Source organism: Rutidosis leptorrhynchoides, chromosome 4 (genome assembly GCF_046630445.1).
Source record: "Rutidosis leptorrhynchoides isolate AG116_Rl617_1_P2 chromosome 4, CSIRO_AGI_Rlap_v1, whole genome shotgun sequence".
In the NCBI taxonomy this organism is placed as follows: Eukaryota; Viridiplantae; Streptophyta; class Magnoliopsida; order Asterales; family Asteraceae; genus Rutidosis; species Rutidosis leptorrhynchoides.
The window spans coordinates 18409478-18435498 of NC_092336.1; the positions used below are offsets into that span (position 1 = coordinate 18409478).

Here is a 26021-nt window from a genome sequence, read left to right on the forward strand (position 1 = left end):
TATACTCACTATCTTCACAACGATATACAATCGTTTTCATACAAATTCAATTACATATTCTGATATTGACAGATCAGAATCCAGGTCATAACACTGAACCGGTGACATCATTCTTAGATCTCTACATCTTTCAAAGCTATACTTTGACTTCAAAACTGTGCAAGATCCTTTAGCGTTGTTAATATCGAAAATAATCTTGCAATCCTTTTCAAAGTATCCAGTTTTATCACACTTCCAACCAGTCAAATTCGATTTTTCAGATTAGCCTTATTATAACCTTGACTTATACATTCTTGATACTGGGGAACCTTTCATGTTCCACCACATTAGCAGTAAATTTACCAACAACTTCATTTATCCATGATCTTCCGAAAAATCCTTATACTCATTGAAATTCTATCGTGTACTCATCCGCATCTTGTAACAAGAATTGCCATACCAATTACTGGGAATTAGCAATCAGTATTTTGAATCTCGCAACAATTCTACGCCAACAGTTATATATATACATATAATGTCTATCTCCTAGACTCGCATACTTCGAATGTGAAGTTTCTGAAAAACACCCAAACTGCAAAACTAGCTCTCCGAATTTTGGAACATTGCTGGTGAAGTAGCAAAAACTGTAAACGGCCTTAACAGTCAAAAGTTTGATGATAATGAATAGTATGGTGGTAAAGCTGAGAAAAAGAGAAGGTTTGGAACTGGAAAACGGATTGGGCAAAGTATGAAGGAGGCTGTGGATAAATCACAAAGACTGAACCTGCCTTCAAAGATTACAAATGATTCAGTGTCTGCTGAAGTCATTAACGAATACCTTACTCCTTACTCTTAAACCCTTACGGATAATATTCTTCATCATCATCTTATCTTGAATATTCTAAGATATCATCGTATCTTTCATTATAAATATCCTCAATATTTCTGAGGATAATTTCGTGATTATCTGAAATTATTCATTCCTTCATGCTATCTGTGTTACATCATAAAAGAAACTGTGTTAGTTTCTAAATCCTAAAAAATTCAAGTTTAAAATATGAATGTTTTGAAGTAGTGTTGGGAACTGAAGCATGAATTAGTTTAATATAATGACGTCAGGCCAACGTGATTATATTACAGTAAGTCATGTTGAGTTTCTAATGGAATGTGATTATTCACAGAACATACCGTTATCATGTACCATTTACACGACTCTTACATTCTACCCAATTTCCAAACATATTAAGAACATATCTTCTTGATAGTTCTATCTTTTTGGATATTTTGGTAATTTACCAAATCAAGATCGTGCCATTACGAATTCCTTCTCAGAACATTAACTATGTTTATTCAAAACTTCGTACCTACGAATTCTGGACCATTATCCGCTTACCTTAAGGTCGAGAAGAGAAAACAATAACACAGCTTCTAAATATAAAGAGGAGTATAAATCACAGCAAATAGAAGAGATCATTAACCGTAGATGTCAATAATTATGGAAAGACAAATGCAAGGAAGGATTATGAAAACCACTACCCCAAGAGCGAAGTAAAAGTAAACAGATTCCTCCGGTGGGAGTTGGAATAGAAGGATGATTGTGGTGGTAGTCAGAATAATATCAAGAATCAGAACTGGATGAAGCATTTTCACAATCTTGTGAAAGTATGAAGCGAGGAAGAAGATGTAGGAGTGGTGAAAATAATGAAACAGAAGAATTTATGGCAAAAGACCAGACATAGCAATCGAGGCAGATTACGCAAAATCTCCGTAATTCCCGAAGAATCAAATCTTATTTAGATTATGAAGATTTTCTATTCCTTAAATTCCGAAAATCAATCGTTACCACGTCAAGAGATAAGACACATCTCTATTCTCCATTTCACTCGATTACGATAACTTCTCTCATACAATTCGAGTAATTGGATTGTTTTATCCATATTATTCAAATGGTAATAAAACTCTATTTATCGACTTATATTCGTCATGAAAACATTTTTATTATTAGCCATGACGACCTCACTCAAATTTCGGGACGAAATTTCTTTAACGGGTAGGTACTGTGATGACCCGGAAAATTCTGACCAAATTTAAACTTAATCTTGTATGATTAACGTTTTCGACACGATAAACAAAGTTCATGAAGTTAAATCTCAAAATTCTTGAACTATTCAAATACTCTTCGATTGTTCTCAACGATTCGCGAACGATTATATGAAAATAGATACATATGTATATACTATAACTTGAAAACGTATCAAAGTGTTGCGTATATGATACTGTGCATTAACCTAATTGATTTGATTATCTGATTGATATATTTAACTATGGAGTTAAAAGATAATGTTAAACAATTGAATTAAAGTATATTTATCAGGTCTTTTAATGATTATGATATTATTACGGGTCTCTATGGTGAGGTCCACGTTGATTTGAGAAATCATTAATTTTAACGGTATCCGGAATAAATGGTAAATTGTTTGTTTAAATAACGTAATTTGGACACATACAATAATAAGGAATATTAAATGTTAGAATTGGATACATGAATAACTTGCGATGTGTATTTTAAAATGTGTTTATCAATATTGAAAATATATATTTAATAATATGATTAAATATAATATTTAACTAGATATAAAATGTTTTGGATTTGAATATACTTGATTAAATAATGAAACTTTGATTTATAAAAGTAAATGACCAAAACACTCAAAAGATTAAGTTACACTTTGAGTGGGTTAATTTTACATTAATTTAAGACTAATTTTTGACAAAGGTACGTGTCACAAAATGTAAAGTACTAGTTTTCTCAGCGTACGAAAATGCGTTCGAAAAACCGGAACCGGGACTTAAGTCGAGTGACGACGTACGACTTATCGGGACAAAAATTACAAGTCAACTATGCACATGAATTTAATATAATATATAATTAATTATATAAATTATATATATATATATATAATTAAATATTATGTCGACAAACAAGAAAACAAAAGTTTGTGAGCTGGATCAGAGGGCCATGCGATCGCATGGCATATAGGCACAAAACCCATGCGATCGCATGGGGGTCAGAAATCAGAATTCTTCTATAAATAGCCCAGGTTTCTGGCCGAATTTATCCATCTTTTTCTCTATCCTCTCTACTTATATTATTATTATTATTATTATTATTATTATTATTATTATTATTATTATTATTATTATTATTATTATTATTATTATTATTATTATTATTATTAAAATTAATATTATTATTAATAATCCTATGATTTTTATTATTAGTATTATTTATACATAAAATATTACGACGGAGTGATGACCAAATGATTTCAAAACGAGTTTTCGAGCAAGCTAGAGCTAAGGAAATAATGGGTTATTGCCAAGGAGGTTATGGGTAATGTTCGGGGGTATATTTGTGAATCAAACCTAGTGTTTATCATCTCTGTTGCGTCTACGTACTTTTCTACAGTATTGAATCTCAATATTGATACGTAAGCACTCATATTTTATCTTTTATAAATTAATAGTGTATACATACTAGTGCTCGAGTGTATATATTTATACATGCTTGTATACTAAATTTCATCGTTAAACTGTTTATAATCAATCACAAATTAAATACATATATTACTGGTAAAAGGTATATGATATACATGTTTTTGGGAAGCTAACGAAAAATCGATAACTTTTCATTTAGATATCGAATAGTTTCGATGAACGGATTAAAAGATATGATCAACTGAATTATGATTGACGTTAATTGGAATTGCTTTTGAATCTGCAATTAAGATATAAACAACTTGTTTATAAGATTGATAAATTGAATTTTTGAATATTACCAACCGAGTAAATGAATCCTTATATAAGGTAAGTCTCGTTTTGTTAAACTATTGTCAAAATTGACTTTTGAAACGACTTTGGATAACTTTTGTATGTCGATCTCGAGCATTAGGATTGTGATACACTATGACCTGACCTAGATTGATAGACATTTATTAACCAACATATGTTCTCTAGGTTGAGAACTACGATTATTTGATATTCCGAGTTTCGGTCACAATACGATGAACAACTATATGTGCTGCTAAGGTGAGTTTCATTTGCTCCCTTTTTAATTGCTTTTGCAATATATATTTTTGGGCTGAGAATATATGCACTTTATTTTAAACGCAATGGATACAAGTACATACTAAATTCTACACTGAGTTTGAACCAAAAATCCCTTAGCTTTGGTAACTGTTAACTGCCAGTTATAAGAACTGGTGGGCGCGAGTAGTAGTATATGGATCCATAGGGCTTGATATCCCCGTTCGAGCTAGAGCACTAGCCTTTTAACGGACGTATGCTATTTGAGAAGCGTACACGTTGGTTTGTGTGTATTATTAAGATGATTATACAAAGGGTATAAATTATATATACGTTAAGTTTAGTTACCAGGGTGCTCAATTTTGTAGAACATTTTGATAAACGTTTCTAGATGAAACAACGGAAATCTTGTGATCCACTTTTATATACAGATTATGCGCAATACTAATACTATGAACTCACCAACCTTTGTGTTGACACTTGTTAGCATGTTTATTCTCAGGTTCCCTAGAAGCCTTCCGCTGTTTGCTTATATGATAGACAAGCTATATGCATGGAGTCTTACATGGCATATTTTTCAAGAAAACGTTGCATTCACCAAGTCATCACCATGTACCTTATTTTAACTGCATTGTCAACGGAAGTACTATTGTAAACTATTATATACGGTGATTGTCTATATGTAGAAATCATCAGATGTCGAAAACCTTTGATTTAAATATACATTTATGGTGTGCCTTTTCAAAAGAATGCAATGTTTACAAAACGTATCATATAGAGGTCAAATACCTCGCAATGAAATCAATGAATGAAGTTTTTGTCCATATGGATTTGGTGCGATCGTCACAGGTGGTCAATTGTCTTTATGAAACCTATTTCAATTAATCAAGTCTTAACAAGTTTGATTGATTAACATGTTGGAAACACTTAATCATATAAATAAAAATTTCATTTAATATATATATATATAAACATGGAAAAGTTCAGGTCACTACAGTACCTACCCGTTAAATAAATTTCGTCCCGAAATTTTAAGCAGTTGGAGGTGTTGACGTATCTTCTGAAAATAAATGCGGGTATTTCTTTTTCATCTGATCTTCACGCTCCCAGGTGAACTCGGGTCCTCTACGAGCATTCCATCGAACCTTAACAATCGGTATCTTGTTTTGTTTAAGTCTCTTAACCTCACGATCCATTATTTCGACGGGTTCTTCAATGAATTGAAGTTTTTCATTGATTTGGATTTCGTCCAACGGAATAGTGAGATCTACTTTAGCAAAACATTTCTTCAAATTTGAGACGTGAAAAGTGTTATGTACAGCCGCGAGTTGTTGAGGTAGCTCCAGTTGGTAAGCTACTGGTCCGACACAATCTATAATCTTGAATGGTCCAATGTACCTTGGATTTAGTTTCCCCCGTTTACCAAATAGAACAATGTCTTTCCAAGGTGAAACCTTAAGCATGACCATTTCTCCAATTTCAAACTCTATATCTTTTCTTTTACTGTCCGCGTAGCTCTTTTGTCGACTCTGGGCGGTTTTCAATCTTTGTTGAATTTGGATGATTTTCTCGGTAGTTTCTTGTATTATCTCCGGACCCGTAATCTGTCTATCCCCCACTTCACTCCAACAAATCGGAGACCTGCACTTTCTACCATAAAGTGCTTCAAACGGCGCCATCTCAATGCTTGAATGGTAGCTGTTGTTGTAGGAAAATTCTGCTAACGGTAGATGTCGATCCCAACTGTTTCCGAAATCAATAACACAAGCTCGTAGCATGTCTTCAAGCGTTTATATCATCCTTTCGCTCTGCCCATCAGTTTGTGGATGATAGGCAGTACTCGTGTCTAGACGAGTTCCCAATACTTGCTGTAATGTCTGCCAGAATCTTGAAATAAATCTGCCATCCCTATCAGAGATAATAGAGATTGGTATTCCATGTCTGGAGACGACTTCCTTCAAATACAGTCGTGCTAACTTCTCCATCTTGTCATCTTCTCTTATTGGCAGGAAGTGTGCTGATTTGGTGAGACGATCAACTATTACCCAAATAGTATCATAACCACTTGCAGTCCTTGGCAATTTAGTAATGAAATCCATGGTAATGTTTTCCCATTTCCATTCCGAGATTTCAGGTTGTTGTAGTAGACCTGATGGTTTCTGATGTTCAGCTTTGACCTTAGAACACGTCAAACATTCTCCTACATATTTAGCAATATCGGCTTTCATACCTGGCCACCAAAAATGTTTCTTAAGATCCTTGTACATCTTCCCCGTTCCAGGATGTATTGAGTATCTGGTTTTATGAGCTTCTCTAAGTACCATTTCTCTCATATCTCCAAATTTTGGTACCCAAATTCTTTCAGCCCTATACCGGGTTCCGTCTTCCCGAATATTAAGATGCTTCTCCGATCCTTTGGGTATTTCATCCTTTAAATTTCCCTCTTTTAAAACTCCTTGTTGCGCCTCCTTTATTTGAGTAGTAAGGTTAGTGTGAATCATTATATTCATAGATTTTACTCGAATGGGTTCTCTGTCCTTTCTGCTCAAGGCGTCGACTACCACATTTGCCTTCCCCGGGTGGTAACGAATCTCAAAGTCGTAATCATTCAACAATTCAATCCACCTACGCTGCCTCATATTCAGTTGTTTCTGATTAAATATGTGTTGAAGACTTTTGTGGTCGGTATATATAATACTTTTGACCCCATATAAGTAGTGCCTCCAAGTCTTTAATGCAAAAACAACCGCGCCTAATTCCAAATCATGCGTCGTATAATTTTGCTCGTGAATCTTCAATTGTCTAGACGCATAAGCAATCACCTTCGTCCGTTGCATTAATACACAACCGAGACCTTGCTTTGATGCGTCACAATAAATCACAAAATCATCATTCCCTTCAGGCAATGACAATATAGGTGCAGTAGTTAGCTTTTTCTTCAATAATTGAAACGCCTTCTCTTGTTCATCCTTCCATTCAAATTTCTTATCTTTATGCGTTAATGCAGTCAAGGGTTTTGCTATTTTGGAGAAATCTTGGATGAATCTTCTGTAGTAACCAGCCAATCCTAAAAATTGACGTATATGCTTCGGAGTTTTTGGGGTTTCCCACTTTTCAATGGTTTCGATCTTTGCCGGGTCCACCTGGATACCTTCTTTGTTCACTATGTGACCGAGGAATTGAACTTCTTCCAACCAAAATGCACACTTTGAAAACTTAGCGTACAGTTTTTCTTTCCTCAATACTTCTAGCACTTTTCTCAAATGTTCTTCGTGCTCTTGATCATTCTTTGAGTAAATAAGTATGTCATCGATGAAAACAATGACAAACTTGTCAAGATATGGCCCACACACTCGGTTCATAAGGTCCATGAACACAACTGGTGCGTTAGTCAATCCAAACGGCATAACCATAAACTCGTAATGACCATAACGCGTCCTAAAAGCAGTTTTTGGAATATCATCCTCCTTTACTCGCATTTGATGATATCCAGAACGTAGATCGATCTTCGAATAAACTGACGAGCCTTGTAGTTGATCAAATAAGTCGTCAATTCTCGGCAGTGGATAACGGTTTTTGATGGTAAGTTTGTTCAACTCTCTATAGTCAATACACAACCTAAATGTACCATCCTTCTTCTTGACAAATAAAACAGGAGCTCCCCATGGTGATGTGCTTGGTCGAATGAAACCACGTTCTAATAGTTCTTGTAGTTGGCTTTACAGTTCTTTCATCTCGCTGGGTGCGAGTCTATAAGGAGCACGAGCTATTGGTGCAGCTCCTGGTACAAGATCTATTTGAAATTCAACATATCGATGTGGAGGTAGTCCCGGTAATTCTTTCGGAAATACATCGGGAAATTCTTTTGGGACGGGAACATCATTGATGATCTTTTCTTCAGTTTGTACTTTCTCGACGTGTGCTAGAACAACATAGCAACCTTTTCTTATTAGTTTTTGTGCATTCAAATTACTAATAAGATGTAGCTTCATGTTGCCCTTTTCTCCGTACACCATTAAGGGTTCTCCTTCTTCTCGTACAATGCGAATTGCATTTTTATAACATACGATCTCTGCTTTCACCTTCTTCAGCCAGTCCATGCCAACTATTACATCAAAACTCCCTAACTCTACTGGTATCAAATCAATCTTAAATATTTCGCTACCCAATTTAATTTCTCGATTCCGGCATATATTATCTGCTGAAATTAATTTACCGTTTGCTAATTCGAGTAAAAATTTACTATCCAACGGCGTCAATGGACAACTTAATTTAGCACAAAAATCTCTACTCATATAGCTTCTATCCGCACCCGAATCAAATAAAACGTAAGCAGATTTATTGTCAATAAGAAACGTACCCGTAACAAGCTCCGGGTCTTCCTGTGCCTCTGCCGTATTAATATTGAAAACTCTTCCGCGGCCTTGTCCATTCGTGTTCTCCTGGTTCGGGCAATTTCTAATAATGTGGCCCGGTTTTCCACATTTATAACAAACTACATTGGCATAACTTGCTCCGACACTACTTGCTCCGCCATTACTCGTTCCGACACCATTTGTTCCTTTCGTTCTGTTAACCCCTGGTCCGTAGACCTCACACTTCGCCGCGCTATGACCATTTCTTTTACACTTGTTGCAAAATTTGGTGCAGAACCCTGAGTGATACTTTTCACACCTTTGGCATAGCTGCTTCTAATTGTTGTTGTTGTTGCGGTTGTTATTGTTGTTGGGATGATTGTTGTAGTTGCTGTTGTTGTTGTTGTTGTTGTTGTTGTTGGGCCGTTTGTTGTAGTTGCGATTGATGTTGCGATTGTTGGGATAATTGTTGCGATTATTATTGTAATTGCTGTTGTTATTGTATTGGTGATTCTTATCACCGTTTTCCTTCCACTTTCTTTTGACTTGCTTCACATTGGCCTCTTCAGCCGTCTGTTCTTTAATTCTTTCCTCAATCTGGTTCACTAGTTTGTGAGCCATTCTACATGCCTGTTGTATGGAGGCGGGCTCGTGTGAACTTATATGTTCTTGGATTCTTTCCGGTAATCCTTTCACAAACGCGTCGATCTTCTCTTCTTCATCTTCGAACGCTCCCGGACACAATAGGCACAATTCTGTGAATATTCTTTCGTACGTGGTAATATCAAATCCTTGGGTTTATAACCCTCTAAGTTCTGTCTTGAGCTTATTGACCTCAGTTCTGGGATGGTACTTCTCGTTCATCAAGTGCTTGAATGCTGAGCATGGTAGTACGTAAGCATCATCTTGTCCCACTTGCTCTAGATAGGTATTCCACCATGTTAACGCAGTACCTGTGAAGGTATGCGTAGCGTACTTCACTTTGTCCTCTTCAGTACACTTACTTATGGCAAACACCGATTCGACCTTCTCGGTCCACCGTTTCAATCCGATCGGTCCTTCGGTTCCATCAAATTCCAACGGTTTGCAGGCAGTGAATTCTTTGTAGGTGCATCCTACACGATTTCCTGTACTGCTAGATCCAAGGTTATTGTTGGTATGTAGCGCAGCCTGTACTGCGGCTATGTTTGAAGCTAGAAAAGTACGGAATTCCTCTTCATTCATATTCACTGTGTGTCGAGTAGTCGGTGCCATAATATTAAGAGTAGTTAATAGTATTTCGTAGCATAATATGAACTCATTTATAAAAGCTTTTTCTTCATATTAGCGTTTTATAAGTTTAAATTCGGGTAGTACCTACCCATTAAGTTCATACTTAGTAGCTAATATACAATTCAACTACTACAATTATATATGAAAAACTGATTATAATAATATTTCGCGTTCAAACTTTTATACAATATTTTACAAACTTACAATACCGCTTATTTTACATAAAGCATGAAATATAGCACACAATAACTTTGATACAAGATAGTTGTGAAGATAATTCTAGCTAGTACACAAGTCGTTCAGCAAAGGCAATAAAGACACGTAATTTATACGTCCAGAAACAAGTCATGCATTCTGGTTTTACTAGGACTACTTCCCATCCTTGGTCTTGTGGAACATAACCGTTATGGCCGTTGATAAGACAGCGTGTTGTAACGTCGTCAAAGGGACGAGGGTTACGTAATGACCAACAGTCTCGTAATAACCTAAAAACCTCATTTCTTACCCCAATTACCGACTCCGTCACTTGTGGGAACGTTTTGTTTAATAGTTGTAGCCCGATGTTCTTTTTCTCACTTTGGTGAGAAGCGAACATTACTAACCCGTAAGCATAGCATGCTTCTTTATGTTGCATGTTAGCCGCTTTTTCTAAATCATGAAGTCCTATATTCGGATACATTGTGTCAAAATAATTTCTTAACCCGTTGCGTAAAATAGCATTTGGGTTCCCCGCAATATATGCGTCAAAGTAAACACATCGTAACTTATGGGTTTCCCAATGTGATATCCCCCATCTTTCAAACGAAAGTCTCTTATAAACCAAGACATTCTTGGAACGTTCTTTGAATGTCTTACAAACCGATTTCTCCGTAAATAGTTGTGCCAAAGAATTCTGACCGACTCTAGACAAGATTTCATCAATCATGTCTCCGGGTAGGTCTCTTAAAATATTGGGTTGTCTATCCATTTTGTGTTTTTATACTGTAAAATAGATAAGAGTTAGATTTATAAAAAAAAATACTTATTAATACAAGCAATTTTTACATATATCATAAAGCATAAGCACACTATATTACATATATTACACCACACGAATACAACTATCTTATTCCGACTCGCTCGTTTCTTCTTCTTCAGTTTTGGTTCGTTTTGCCAAGTTTCTAGGGATATATGATGTTCCCCTAATACGAGCTGTCGTTTTCCACAACGGTTTAGAAAAACCTGGTGGTTTAGAGGTTCCCTGGTCATTGTTACAACTTAAGGGCTTCGGGGGTTGACGATACATATAAAGTTCATCGGGGTTGGAATTAGATTTCTCTATTTTTATGCCCTTTCCCTTATTATTTTCTTTTGCCTTTTTAAATTCAGTTGGGGTAATTTCTATAACATCATCGGAATTCTCATTGGAATCCGATTCATCGGAGAATTGGTAATCCTCCCAATATTTTGCTTCCTTGGCGAAAACACCATTGACCATAATTAACCTTGGTCGGTTGGTTGAGGATTTTATTTTACTTAACCGTTTTATTATTTCCCCCACCGGTTCTATTTCCTCCTCCGGTTCCTCCTCTGCCGGTTCTGATTCTTCTTCCGGTTCTGATTCTTCTTCCGGTTCTTCTTCGGAAACTTGTGAATCAGTCCAATATATATTCGACTCTTCGTTATTATTAGGTGAGTCAATGGGATTTGTGCTAGAGGTAGACATCTATCACACAATATCAAATATGTTAAGAGATTAATATATCACATAATATATACATGTTAATAATATATAGTTTCCAACAAAAATGTTAAACAATCATTTTTAAAGAAAACACGGTCGAAGTCCAGACTCACTAATGCATCCTAACAAACTCGATAAGACACACTAATGCAAATTTTCTGGTTCTCTAAGACCAACGCTCGGATACCAACTGAAATGTCCCGTTCTTATTGATTAAAAACGTTCCATATTAATTGATTTCGTTGCGAGGTTTTGACCTCTATATGAGACGTTTTTCAAAGACTGCATTCATTTTTAAAACAAACCATAACCTTTATTTCATAAATAAAGGTTTAAAAAGCTTTACGTAGATTATCAAATAATGATAATCTAAAATATCCTGTTTACACACGACCATTACATAATGGTTTATAATACAAATATGTTACATCGAAAGCAGTTTCTTGAATGCAGTTTTTACACAATATCATACAAACATGGACTCCAAATCTTGTCCTTATTTTAGTATGCAACAGCGGAAGCTCTTAGTATTCACCTGAGAATAAACAGGCTTTAAACGTCAACAAAAATGTTGGTGAGTTATAGGTTTAACCTATATATATCAAATCGTAATAATAGACCACAAGATTTCATATTTCAATACACATCCCATACATAGAGATAAAAATCATTCATATGGTGAACACCTGGTAACCGACATTAACAAGATGCATATATAAGAATATCCCCATCATTCCGGGACACCCTTCGAATATGATATAAATTTTGAAGTACTAAAGCATCCGGTACTTTGGATGGGGTTTGTTAGGCCCAATAGATCTATCTTTAGGATTCGCGTCAATTAGGGTGTCTGTTCCCTAATTCTTAGATTACCAGACTTAATAAAAAGGGGCATATTCGATTTCAATAATTCAACCATAGAATGTAGTTTCACGTACTTGTGTCTATTTTGTAAATCATTTATAAAACCTGCATGTATTCTCATCCCAAAAATATTAGATTTTAAAAGTGAGACTATAACTCACTTTCACAGATTTTTACTTCGTCGGGAAGTAAGACTTGGCCACTGGTTGATTCACGAACCTATAACAATATATACATATATATCAAAGTATGTTCAAAATATATTTACAACACTTTTAATATATTTTGATGTTTTAAGTTTATTAAGTCAGCTGTCCTCGTTAGTAACCTACAACTAGTTGTCCACAGTTAGATGTACAGAAATAAATCGATAAATATTATCTTGAATCAATCCACGACCCAGTGTATACGTATCTCAGTATTGATCACAACTCAAACTATATATATTTTGGAATCAACCTCAACCCTGTATAGCTAACTCCAACATTCACATATAGAGTGTCTATGGTTGTTCCGAAATATATATAGATGTGTCGACATGATAGGTCAAAACATTGTATACGTGTCTATGGTATCTCAAGATTACATAATATATAATACAAGTTGATTAAGTTATGGTTGGAATAGATTTGTTACCAATTTTCACGTAGCTAAAATGAGAAAAATTATCCAATCTTGTTTTACCCATAACTTCTTCATTTTAAATCCGTTTTGAGTGAATCAAATTGCTATGATTTCATATTGAACTCTATTTTATGAATATAAATAGAAAAAGTATAGGTTTATAGTCGTAAAAATAAGTTACAAGTCATTTTTGTAATGGTAGTCATTTCAGTCGAAAGAACGACGTCTAGATGACCATTTTAGAAAACATACTTCCACTTTGAGTTTAACCATAATTTTTGGATATAGTTTTACGTTCATAATAAAAATCATTTTCCCAGAATAACAACTTTTAAATCAAAGTTTATCATAGTTTTTAATTAACTAACCCAAAACAGCCCGCGGTGTTACTACGACGGCGTAAATCCGATTTTACGGTGTTTTTCGTGTTTCCAGGTTTTAAATCATTAAGTTAGCATATCATATAGATATATAACATGTGTTTAGTTGATTTTAAAAGTCAAGTTAGAAGGATTAACTTTTATTTGCGAACAAGTTTAGAATTAACTAAACTATGTTCTAGTGATTACAAGTTTAAACCTTCGAATAAGATAGCTTTATATGTATGAATCGAATGATGTTATGAACATCATTACTACCTCAAGTTCCTTGGATAAACCTACTGGAAATGATAAAAATAGATCTAGCTTCAAAGGATCCTTGAATGGCTTGAAAGTTCTTGAAGCAGAATCATGACACGAAAACAATTTCAAGTAAGATTTTCACTCGAAATAAGATTGTTATAGTTATAGAAATTGAATTAAAGTTTGAATATGATTATTACCTTGCATTAGAAAGATAACCTACTGTAAGTAACAAAGGTTTCTTGATCTTGGATGATTACTTGGAATGAATTTAGAAAACTTGGAAGTAAACTTGCAATCTTGGAAGTATTCTTGATTTTATGAAACTAGAACTTTTGGAATTTATGAAGAACACTTAGAACTTGAAGATAGAACTTGAGAGAGATCAATTAGATGAAGAAAATTGAAGAATGAAAGTGTTTGTAGGTGTTTTTGGTCGTTGGTGTATGGATTAGATATAAAGGATATGTAATTTTGTTTTCATGTAAATAAGTCATGAATGATTACTCATATTTTTGTAATTTTATGAGATATTTCATGCTAGTTGCCAAATGATGGTTCCCACATGTGTTAGGTGACTCACATGGGCTGCTAAGAGCTGATCATTGGAGTGTATATACCAATAGTACATACATCTAAAAGCTGTGTATTGTACGAGTACGAATACGGGTGCATACGAGTAGAATTGTTGACGAAACTGAACGAGGATGTAATTGTAAGCATTTTTGTTAAGTAGAAGTATTTTGATAAGTGTCTTGAAGTCTTTCAAAAGTGTATGAATACATATTAAAACACTACATGTATATACATTTTAACTGAGTCGTTAAGTCATCGTTAGTCGTTACATGTAAATGTTGTTTTGAAACCTTTAGGTTAACGATCTTGTTGAATGTTGTTAACCCATTGTTTATTATAACAAATGAGATGTTAAATTGTTATATTATCATGATATTATGATATATAATATATCTTAGTATGATATATATACAGTTAAATGTCGTTACAACGATAATCGTTACATATATGTCTCGTTTCGAAATCATTAAGTTAGTAGTCTTATTTTTACATATGTATTTCATTGTTAATACACTTAATAATATATTTACTTATCATTTAACATAATTAACCAAGTGTATCAATATCTTAATATGATTCATATGTACCTAGTAAGACGTTGTTATAACGATAATCGTTATATATATCGTTTTCGAGTTTCTTAAATTAATAGTCTCATTTTTATGTATATAACTCATTGTTAAAATACCTAATGAGATACATACTTATAATAAAATCATGTTAACTATATATATAACCATATATATGTCATCGTATAGTTTTTACAAGTTTTAACGTTCGTGAATCACCGGTCAACTTGGGTGGTCAATTGTCTATATGAAACCTATTTCAATTAATCAAGTCTTAACAAGTTTGATTGCTTAACATGTTGGAAACACTTAATCATATAAATAACAATTTCATTTAATATATATATAAACATGGAAAAGTTCGGGTCACTACAGAAAACGGCCGCCCAAAACGGGCGCTGAAAAAGGATCCGAAATCGCGCCTTGAAATCGCGTGTCGAAATCGCGTGCAGAAAACGCGCGCGGAAAACGCGCGCCGAAAAAAGCGCGTTGAAAACCGCGTGCCGAAAAACGCGCGTCGAAACCGCGCGCAGAAAAAGCGCGCCGAAACCGCGCGTCGAAACGCACGCCAAAAAACGCGCGCCGAAAAACGGGAGCCGATAACGCGCGCCGAAAACGCGGGCCGAAAACGCGCGCAGGAAACGCTCGCCGAAAACGCTCGACGAAAACCGCGCGCCGAAAACGCGGGCCCAAAACGGGCGACGAAAACGCGCGCCTAAAACGCGCGGAGAAAACGCGCGCAGTAAAATTCGCGCAGAAAACGCGCGCCGAAAATGGCCGCCCAAAACGGGCGCCGAAAACAGGCCCCGAAAAAGCGCGCGGAGAAAACGCGCGCCGAAAAACTCGCGCCGAAAACGCGCCCCGAAATCGTCGCGCCGAAATCACGCTCCGAAAAACGCGCGCCGAAAAACAAATCTTTTGAAGTGAACCCATTTGGGTCTTCAAGTAATTTTTGTATTGTGATTGGACCCATTTGGGTCTTTAAGATATTTGTTATATTATGTGCTTGGACCCATTTGGGTCTTCAAGTAAACCCAATGGACTCATTTTTAAGACTTTGGGTCCATTTTGCCAGGTATAGTTTAAATTAAGTTATATATCTAAATTTCATTGAAAGTTTATTCGTTTATTTATAGTATATTTCACACACACATATGTATGGTGGAGTACAATTTATGCTTGAATATAATCATTTCTTGTATGATGCAAATTTTGTTTAATTTTTTTTTTTATGTGTATACCTCATAAATTGGAGTTTATTTGTTTTTTTATAGTATATCTCATAAATTTTGTTTTTCTAGTATTTAATTATTTATGGTAACTACAAATTATTAGTTCTTAAGTTTATTTGTTTAATTTTGTTTAATTAACCAGGAAGTGACACGTCAGCATAAGTGCACGTGCTTTATAATATGTATAGATAGATAGATAGATAGATATGATCTTGGAAGTGTTTTACCATATTGTACATAATATTTTAAATTTTATATTTATGACTATTATAATTATATTAGACAATTAAATAAATTCACATAAATAACTAAAAACTATACATTTGTATACTATTAAAAACTATACATTCTACGGAGTTTTTTATGAGGCACGAAAATTAAAGTCAAATAAATAATTCAAATAATTATATATTAGTCATATAATCATAATTATAGTGAGTGATTTATTAAAAATTCCTTCATTTATCTCAACAGGTATTTTATATTTATAAGCCACGAGAACTCAAGTCAGGTTAAAAGTTTTGCAAATACTTATTTATTTATATATATTCATATTGTTATAAGTCTTAAAAGTAGTTATTCTTTCTACGCATTTAAAAGACTTTCGTAGATGAAATTTGGCAAGATTACGATTAAGTTTAAAATTGGATAAGCATTATTGAAGATATAATGATTAGATTTACCAGAACTATACATATGTAACAAACTTCTAGTATTAATATATAGTAATAAATAAATGTATGGATAAGTTTTGATTAATTTAAAATCTCCTTAATATAGTGTATATGATAATTACTATAAATTATAAGTTAACCACAAACCGCCACATAAGCAAATTTAACCAGAATTAATAACAGACTGACACGTAGGATTGTTAGCACGCGCTTTATAACAATGTATAGATGAAGTGTCATATGAAATGCTACAAGCCCTAAGTGCAAATAAAAGCATATATACTAGTTTTATTTCTCACCAAGTAACCCATTTATACAATTTCCTCAAAAGTGACAAAACAAAACTAAAGTAACGATTATCACGACGACGCTCCTTGCTTATTCACCCTCTTTACAGTTGAATATTTTGTGTAAAACCCTCTATCTCATCAGCATATTCAAGTCTGACGAACGATAATTTGGACCATGTATCCAAAATAATAAAGGGGTAATGAATACATATGCTACCAAGCATCATATAAAATTATGTTTATACCTCTTCGTTCTTGTAATCTTTGCAATACTTGGATGGCCTATGTATAAGTTATGTCGTTGATAGAGGATCAAAGGGAATTGTGATTACAGAGATTGTAACCCGATATGATAGAGCTAATCGCAAACGCGAGAAAAGCTAAGAAAGATATTGCTACTGAAGCAGTTGCCTTTTGTGTGAAATCGTCTTTTCCCCAGTTTGATACCCAATCATCGACTCTGGTGGCTGCAGAAGATGAAGCGGAGATCAACAGATATGCCAATATCTGCAAACATGTCAGATCATAATTATATCCATTTCTTAAAAATAATATAATGAAGTTTGATCAAAGTATGTCTGTCCATGAAGAAACTATAGTGGCCAATTTGACCCATTCTTAACACTAGGTTTATGAATTTTAAGTTCAAAAAGTGTATGTTCGGCAGGGACACCCCGACCCTGTGTTTCCTTTGGAAACCCACCAGAACCACCCCGAAAGAGTCGGATGCCGAAAATTAGCTCCACCGGGACGCAACATATACCATCATCCCACTGCCACAAGAGTTGTAAATTCTTGCTGCGAGTGGGGATTGAACCTGCACCTATTTTAAGTTCAAGCTTTCACATGGCGGATCCCAACTTCAAAGGTACCTAGTACCAGTGAGCTATTGCTACATTGGAGGTTAATGAATTTTACATCTCAAATATGTAGAAAAGTAGCTGAAGTTGAAACGGGTCAAACTGACACAATAATTATTTATCTAAATTATTGGACAATAAGTGTTTCAACACCCATACGAAGATGACCCACTTTCGCCCATTACCAAATTCCCAGGAGTCACCAACCACTCAGTTGCCGCCTCTTTAGAGGCTGTAAATATAGATTTTTATATACATGCATTGTATGATCGTTGAAGTTACCTGATCTATTAAGAAGTCAAAGTGAGGGCGCAGATAGTATGACGTCATATGTTTATCATTCTTTAAGAGGTATGTCAAGTCAATCGCTTGAAATGCTGCATATGCAAAAGCCATAGCATTCACAGCTACCACATACCTATGTCATTAAACCCAAAAATAAGCCATCAATTTAATAATAAAGTTAAACCTTCAAATATAACTATGTAGCGTTTATTAAACTCAATCCTCGGTCTGATTCTATTTTGGGTTCTTATACGACTGTTCCTAAATCCTAATTTAATATCAGCCTTAGAAGCTAATTGTCTGATTCGAATTATTGAATGCCAAAACAAAAGGTTTAGAATACAAACAACATCTTTATCACTAACACATAAAGCCTTCCTTAGGTGCAGTGGTGCACTATGCAAGTTCATTCCTAAGAGGGAAATTAAATAGAATTAGTCTTTTCTACTTTCATCAGAATTTATTCAGCCTAATCAAGACAGAACTCAAATTAATCATATTCGAATCCTTAAACTTCAATAGAATAACCTAAAACTTAGGAGGTATTTAGAATCACACAATCTTAATTTCTTAAGCTTTGATTAGTAACTCTCTAAACTACTAAATTTATTAATCCTAAAATTAATCCTCAATCCTCAATTTCTACTAACTACTGTACCAAAATCAAAATCCAAATTCACAAATTATTTAACAAAAACTATACACCATATATAAATACAAATATTATTAATACATTTAGGCATAATTATTAATTAATACCTGTATTCTTTGTATCTATCAAACGAATCACCGCTCCACCCTTCAGTTTTATCTGAAGCCATAACAGCAAACGCAATGATACAAAACACAATTTCAATAACCCTAAACCCTAGCTCAACTCTATCAACTATCACATCTTTTTTTAACCGTCTCATCGGCGCCGGCACCGACCGCCTCTCACCGCCGTCCTCACCGCCGCCGGGATTCACCTTCGTTACGCCGGTGACAGGCTCCTCTCTCATCGATCGGTTGTAAGCAACCGCCGTTGGCGGGAGGTTGAAGGTCTGCGGTGGTTTTTGGTGTTCGGATATCGGAGATCGTCGGAAGGAAGTGTAGTATTTGTCGACTGGGACGATAGCTTTGGAGGGAGATGAGGGGACATCGTCTGGCTGGAGAGGTGATCGGAGAGGAGAGTGAAATTCGTCGTCGGTGTCGGACATTGAACGGTTTTTTGCGGTGGCGTTGTGGTGGGGAGTGGTGTCTTTGTGGTTGTCCATGGTGGTCGGAAGAGAAGATGATTGGAAGTAAGTTCAAGCTTTTTAAAAAGGAGTTATAGAAAGGAGATGAAGAGAGAGGGAAAAAAGCAAAATCCTTTTGTGTGGGTTTGGGACCAAAATACAGTAATACACCACTACTATTATAAATATAAAATATATATATAAATTTAAATTGATAAATTAATTAATTAAATTTAACTTTTAATCTATTTAAGATTATTCAAATTAATTTAATTTCTTAATTTACATATAGTGTTTGAACGAAATTAACTGGAGCTTATAATTGGAGCTGGAGTTAGAGCTTATTTTTTGGAGTTGGAGTTTATTTTTTTCACGAGTGTTTAATGAAAGAGTTGGAGCTTATTCTTATAAGGTGATTAAAAAAGACAACACTCGTAATATTTTAAATAATAATGTAGGGTTTTTTAATAATTTTAAATCCATAATTTCTACCTTTTTCTTATAAACTAATTTATAGAGTTTATTTTTTGAGAACTTGTAATTGTTCGTAAACTCTTTTCTTTTCTTCTACCAAATCGAGCTTAAGACTTAAAACTTATTAAACTCATAATTTCAAACTTCTATAAGTTTCCGTAAGCTCTTAGAAGCTGAATGCCAAACACACCCATAAAAAGAAAATTTATACTATATCATCGTTTATTAAATATTATTTTTAGATGAGTTTATAACTTTAGATTTCTAACCATTGATTAAGATTACTATATCATGTGTGACTCTTGACTCTTGCTTCAAATCCATATTAATTTGAACTTTAACCGCTGATTTGGTAATCAACAATGCAAATAAAATCAATTTCAATTATAAATTTCGTGAAGTTACATGTTATAAACTAGTTATAGTATACTCCGTATAAAGTTAATAAAGAAAATAAGTTATCTATATATTTATATAAACCTCTAAAATAATAATGTCATTATTTTACTAATTATCTTTTAATTTTCATATTGATGATGTCATTATTATTTTATATATTAATTCTACTTAATTAAAAATTAAAAATAATAATACGGATAATATGTGCTTACCAATTTTGAATGCAATAAGGTTTTATGATTTTAAATTAAATATACAAAAAAATAAAAACAAAAACAAACTGATAATACCATTTTACTGATTTATATTATAAAATTAATTCTAATTAAAAAAGATACAAAATCAAAACAAATAAATACCCAGAATATATAAATACCTCCATGATCATATGTACATACTTCTTAACAAATTGTACATGCATTTACAAAATAACCCATGAACACATGTACAAGCTTTAAAGTATAATGTACAACCTTCATATAATAATTGTATTTTTAGTTTTAAAAAAAAATTCAAGAGGCACTTATTACTAATAATTATTATTAAAAATATAAATACTCAATTTTTAAGCCCTTTATTATTTATTAATTTATTTATTTGATTATTTATTAATTAATTAATTTATTAATTTATTTATTTATTTATTATTATTATTATTATTATTATTATTATTATTATTATTCAAATATGAGTTTTTTTTACGGGATTAATTACATTACATATGTATCCGAACTACATTTCTTAATAAAAGATTGTAATGTAGGTTTTTATGACAAGGAAAACAGTAATTGTGATGAAAATTTGAAGAGGGTGGTCAGAAATGAATGTAGTTCATTTATTCTGATCAAGTTAAGTACATCAATATGTTTGTAAAAACAACGACAAGTTTTTTAGTCGGAATACGTGATTCCACGGGTCATTAAACAAAATGACTTTATACATTCATTTAATACCTAAAATATATCATTAAACTGTTTCGTTTAAATAAATTCGTGGTTCTACGGTTCATTTCACTAGTTTATGTGTTAACCACTATAATTTTAATTTTGAATAAGTTATTAACTACTCCTTATAGACGTAAAAGGGATGACACGAGTTTATGAATTATTTCATTATATACAGACACAGTGTGTTCCAACATTTACTTTGGGAGTAAGCTTTCCCCAAGCAAAAAGGCCACACAAACAACACCCTTTTATTCTTTTCCTTTACTTGAACCAACCAGATTCTCACACACATAAAGATTTAAAACACAACTTGATGTTATATTATAATTCTCATATCATTAGAAAACTAACATATAATATAGGACAATATGCCCAATTTTTTTATTATAAAAAATCAGCCTAACTGCCATATTAAAGGTATTTTATATAACTTTAAACCAAAAGAACTTTGATCACAACAACGACTAAACATAAGTTTAAGGCGATCATTCACATACGATCTAAATATTCTTTGTACATCAATAACGTAACGTGCTTTAGAGTGTTATACTATATAACACCATAAATCACAATTAGTGAGGTACAGAGAGATTTTAAATGTGCACGAATCAACAACCATAAGTTGATCATATAGAAGAGTATGTGTAGACGATTGTTCTAAGGATCTTAGGTCGCTTGGACTCTAAACTAGAGGCGGAATACACTAGAAAAGGGTTAAACCGAGATATGGGTCGTTTCGGGATCGAATCGGTCAAACCTAGAGCAAAACCTAGATTAGATCGACTCCTAGACGATATATTTCGGTGGTATATGGTGTTAGGGTTCTCTGGAGACGAAAACCAACGACTTAGGGTGAATGGGACGAGTAACCTCATCAAAGAAGTCTAAACCCGTATATATAGTGAACACAGACACACTCGGTCGAGTGTCTGTGTCCACTCGGTCGACTGACTGACACAGTGGTCGAGTGTCTATACACACTTGGTCGACTGTGTGCAGTTTAAACATATTGATCACTTGATAAATTAAGTACGCACAAACACAAATATAATCAATAGTCTCGAGTAAATATTATTACATAACTGAAACGTGTTAAACATAGAAACGGATAACGGCTGGGGATTCATGCACCAACAAACTCCCCCTAAGACCTAGCCGTTACAATAAAGCATTCGGTTATCAATCCGGATAAGGATCTGTCACCCAGTTCTTCAGATAGCAAAGTTTAACAACTCTACAATATTGTTCAGCTTGCACACGATTCTCTGGGCGATACAGCATCCTGTTGTAGTAAAGGGTAAACATATCTTCTTCACAGCAGTTTCTCAACCAAACTGGATCTAGAACCCTTATACTATCATTTTCATCTCCTCCATCTTTGTCTAACACAATTACTGCTTCCCCCGAGCGTTCATCATAATACCACCAACGAAAACGAGGACTGAAGTGCTGCGGCATCTTCCTCAGAGGAACCTTCCGCATATACCTCACAGGTTGATATTTTACTATCTTCCTTCTGAACCCTGTTTCTGACTTTTCCATCTTTAATTAATAATGGTTATTATTAATACTTGTGATTAAACGAATGTATGTTATTACATTTACATGTTGCCATGATTGCCCGTACTTGACTTTAATTGCCTGAAACGTCTTTGTGACACACGAAACTTTCACGAATAATATTTTTAGAATATTATATACATTCATGATTGATTTTATTAATCATTTTAATTAACTAAAGTTATTAGTTAATTACTTAGGTTTCGTTGGATTTAATTGTTAATTACTTGAACTTGGGCCTTTATTAGTGTTAATGGACTTTAAGAGCCCACCCTACATCTTATATGGACTTACTAGCCCAACTCTTTCATGTAAGTATCATTTAATATGAAACTAGATGATTTATGTAGTAAGGAATCTTGTTACTACTTAGTTATATCATAATCCCCATGAAACCACCTCATTTATCCACCTTTTAAGCTTTAACATGAAAGAACCTCATGGACAAACTTCTTCCTCCCTTTCCTCTATTGTGGCCGTGGCCTTTGATGGCTTTAGAGGGGTTTTCATTTCATTTTTTTTTATTACTTCTACTTGCATCCTCATTTCCCAAAACACACACATTACTTACTCACTTTTTCTCTCATTTCTTTCTCTTATTCTCTCTAAATATTGTGAGTAACTTGAACTTCTTTTTCTCTTTTTCTTTCTTGCTAAAACCGTGACTTAACACCCCTAAATCATCATCATCATTTGTTGTTTGTTACTTGTACTTAGTTGTTGTTACTTTGTTACTAGTTGTTGTTTGTTACTTACTAGTTTCAAGAATCAACTCTTTAGTTTGATTCTTCATAATATCTTGTATTTTCAAGAACACAAGAACATAAACTTACTAGTTTATGATTCAACATTTATTGTTTCAAAAGATTTAAGGTTCATGTGTTGTAAATCATACTTGTAATTCATGTTAGTAAACTTTAAAGTTTACTCTCTTAAAGATCAAACTTTTGTTTGAATCTTTAAAGTATGAACAACCCATGAACTAGTTACTAGTTACTTGTTTACTTAGCTTATTTACTTCATTTACTTGCACTTTAATTTCATGTTTGTTGGTTGTTATTGGTCAAGTGTTACTAGTTAACTTTGATCTCATTAATCTTGAACTAAAAGTTAACTTTAAAAGTTCAAGAACATGTAAGTAAGCTTTCTTTAAATTATAACTTGGTACACTTATGTTAGATCTAGACTTTTGAGTCTTGGATCTTCAAGATCAAACTAAGAACTATGTTCTACAACTCAAGATCTTGATTTCATAAGTTTACTTTCAAGTTTGTAACTTATTATTAGTTTTAAAGTTCATGCATGTGTTAGATCTAAGACTTTGATGTAACTTTGGTTCATCAAACTTCATACAACTCTTAAGTGAGTTGTGCTACATGTCTTAGACCTACACTTGTGTCATAATAGTCAAAACTTGGTTAATATTACTTTTACATTTCATGTATGTGTTGAATCTAAGACTTTGATGTAACTTTGGTTCATCAAAACACTTGCAACACTTAAGTGAGTTGTGCTTCATGTCTTAGACTTACACTTGGGTTATGATGGTCAAAACTTGGTGAAAAGGATGCAAACACATCAACGGGTTGTACACTTGAAGATATATGCATCAAGGATGAGAACCATGATAAGCATCGAGCACCAAGAACCACCTGAACCTACTGACCCTACTGTTTTGCTGTTTTTGGGTCTGATCAGTAAGACCTGGGCTATTTTAATGTTGATTTTCATATAGATCTGTTCAAGTAGATAACTTTTCATATAGGACTCGTCTTAATCCGAGTTACGGTTTAGGATTTATGGCCCTCCGATCGTCACTATGTCCATTTAACGTTGTGCAGAAAATTCTGACCTACTCGCACTTAGACCGTCTCCACGGTCAAACGAAGACGAGTTTGCTTCTGGGATTTTTACCACAACTAAAGGACTCATATACGGAGCCATGGCCACTGGTCTCACCTTATTTCAGTAGGTGTAGAGGCCTTGGTGACTGACCGAACTCAGCCTTTGTTTTAAACTACTTTCATAAACAAAACTTACTTTACGCCTTATGTTTGATGATGAATGATGATGACCTTTAAGACCTTATTTACATACTTTTAAACCTATTCGGACGATTTACTGACTTAGTACTATTTGACTTAGGTTGAGGACCCGTTTGAACAACCTTCATTACTTGCTTACTTTCTGAGTCATACTTTACCGCTACTTTATCATTGTGAGTTATAGCATTCCCTTTTTACTTTAACTTATTTTGGGAACTGAGAATACATGCGGATTTTTATGTTTTATATACTAGGCACGAGTACTTAAACTTATATATGTGTGGGTTATACAACGGCATAAACATTCCCTTTAGCTCGGTAACGTTTAATCATTGGTTTTTGAACCGTGAACGCAAATCTTAGATATGGATCCATAGGGTTTGACATACCCACTCGGGCTAGTAGCGCTAGCATTTAACGAGTGTTTAATACTTCGTAAACATACGCACTTGCCAAGTGCACTTTCAGGGGGTATAAACGTTAAGTTAGTTACCGAGTGCCCACGGTTGAGCATATACTTAAACATACGGATTTGGATTACTGTTTTGAAATGCTCTTTGTAGCACTGAAATCTCGTGGCCTACCTTACATACTGTTATACTTAAACTATAGCTCACCAAACTTTGTGTTGACGTTTTTAAGCATGTTTTTCTCAGGTGCTTAAGGTTATTTGCTTCCGCTGTCGTGCTAGTCTTGCTGTAGACACCCGCTGCTCTAGAGTTATCACCGCATGAACTGTTTAACTTGCATTCAAACTTTAATACTTTTGAACTATGATTTGTAACGACCTATGGGTCACGCACTATTATATTTGCTTCCGTTCATTGAAGCATACTTTTGGATGTAAAACATTTGACGTTGTCTATGACGTCACCTTTTTATCATGAATGCAAACGTATTTTGAAATAGCATATAGTGTTTGACCTTGTAATGATCCTGTTGTTGATGATTCGTACACGATGGTTTTGTACGGGGCATCACATTTGGTATCAGAGCATTGGTTGTAGGGAATTAGGTTGCATTAGTGAGTCTAAGACCGACCCGAGTATGATTCACTAATAGGACTAATCTACAACTTACTAGTTTACTTGTTTCCGCTGAACTTACTGCATACTGCTACTTGCTTTTACTACTATATATCGTATGCTGCTACTTGTTTACACTACTGCATGATATTACCTACTTTCGATTGCATGCTACTGTGTTACATTACTGCATGCCACTATCTGCCTTTAGCATGTTACCTCGGTATGATACTGTTACTATTGCCATGCTACGTGCTGCTGTAAACAATCTAGGCTGCTGTAGTTGTTATGCCTGATTACGCTCTTGCTGCCTGTCTACTATCCGCTATACCAACTTGGAGA

At 34.1% G+C, this 26021-nt stretch overlaps 1 protein-coding gene across 1 annotated transcript; it reads right to left on the reverse strand.

Annotated features, from left to right (window-relative positions):
* Positions 1-16830: 16830 nt before the first annotated feature.
* On the reverse strand, positions 16831-19368 carry LOC139843291 (CASP-like protein 4A3). Its single transcript, XM_071833361.1, has 3 exons — positions 18772-19368; positions 18010-18145; positions 16831-17374 (listed from the first exon to the last, which is right to left on the reverse strand). The coding sequence occupies exons 1-3, from the start codon at positions 19266-19268 to the stop codon at positions 17180-17182; spliced, it is 828 nt and encodes a 275-aa protein (XP_071689462.1). The 5' UTR covers positions 19269-19368; the 3' UTR covers positions 16831-17179.
* Between the last annotated feature and the right edge of the window lie 6653 nt (positions 19369-26021).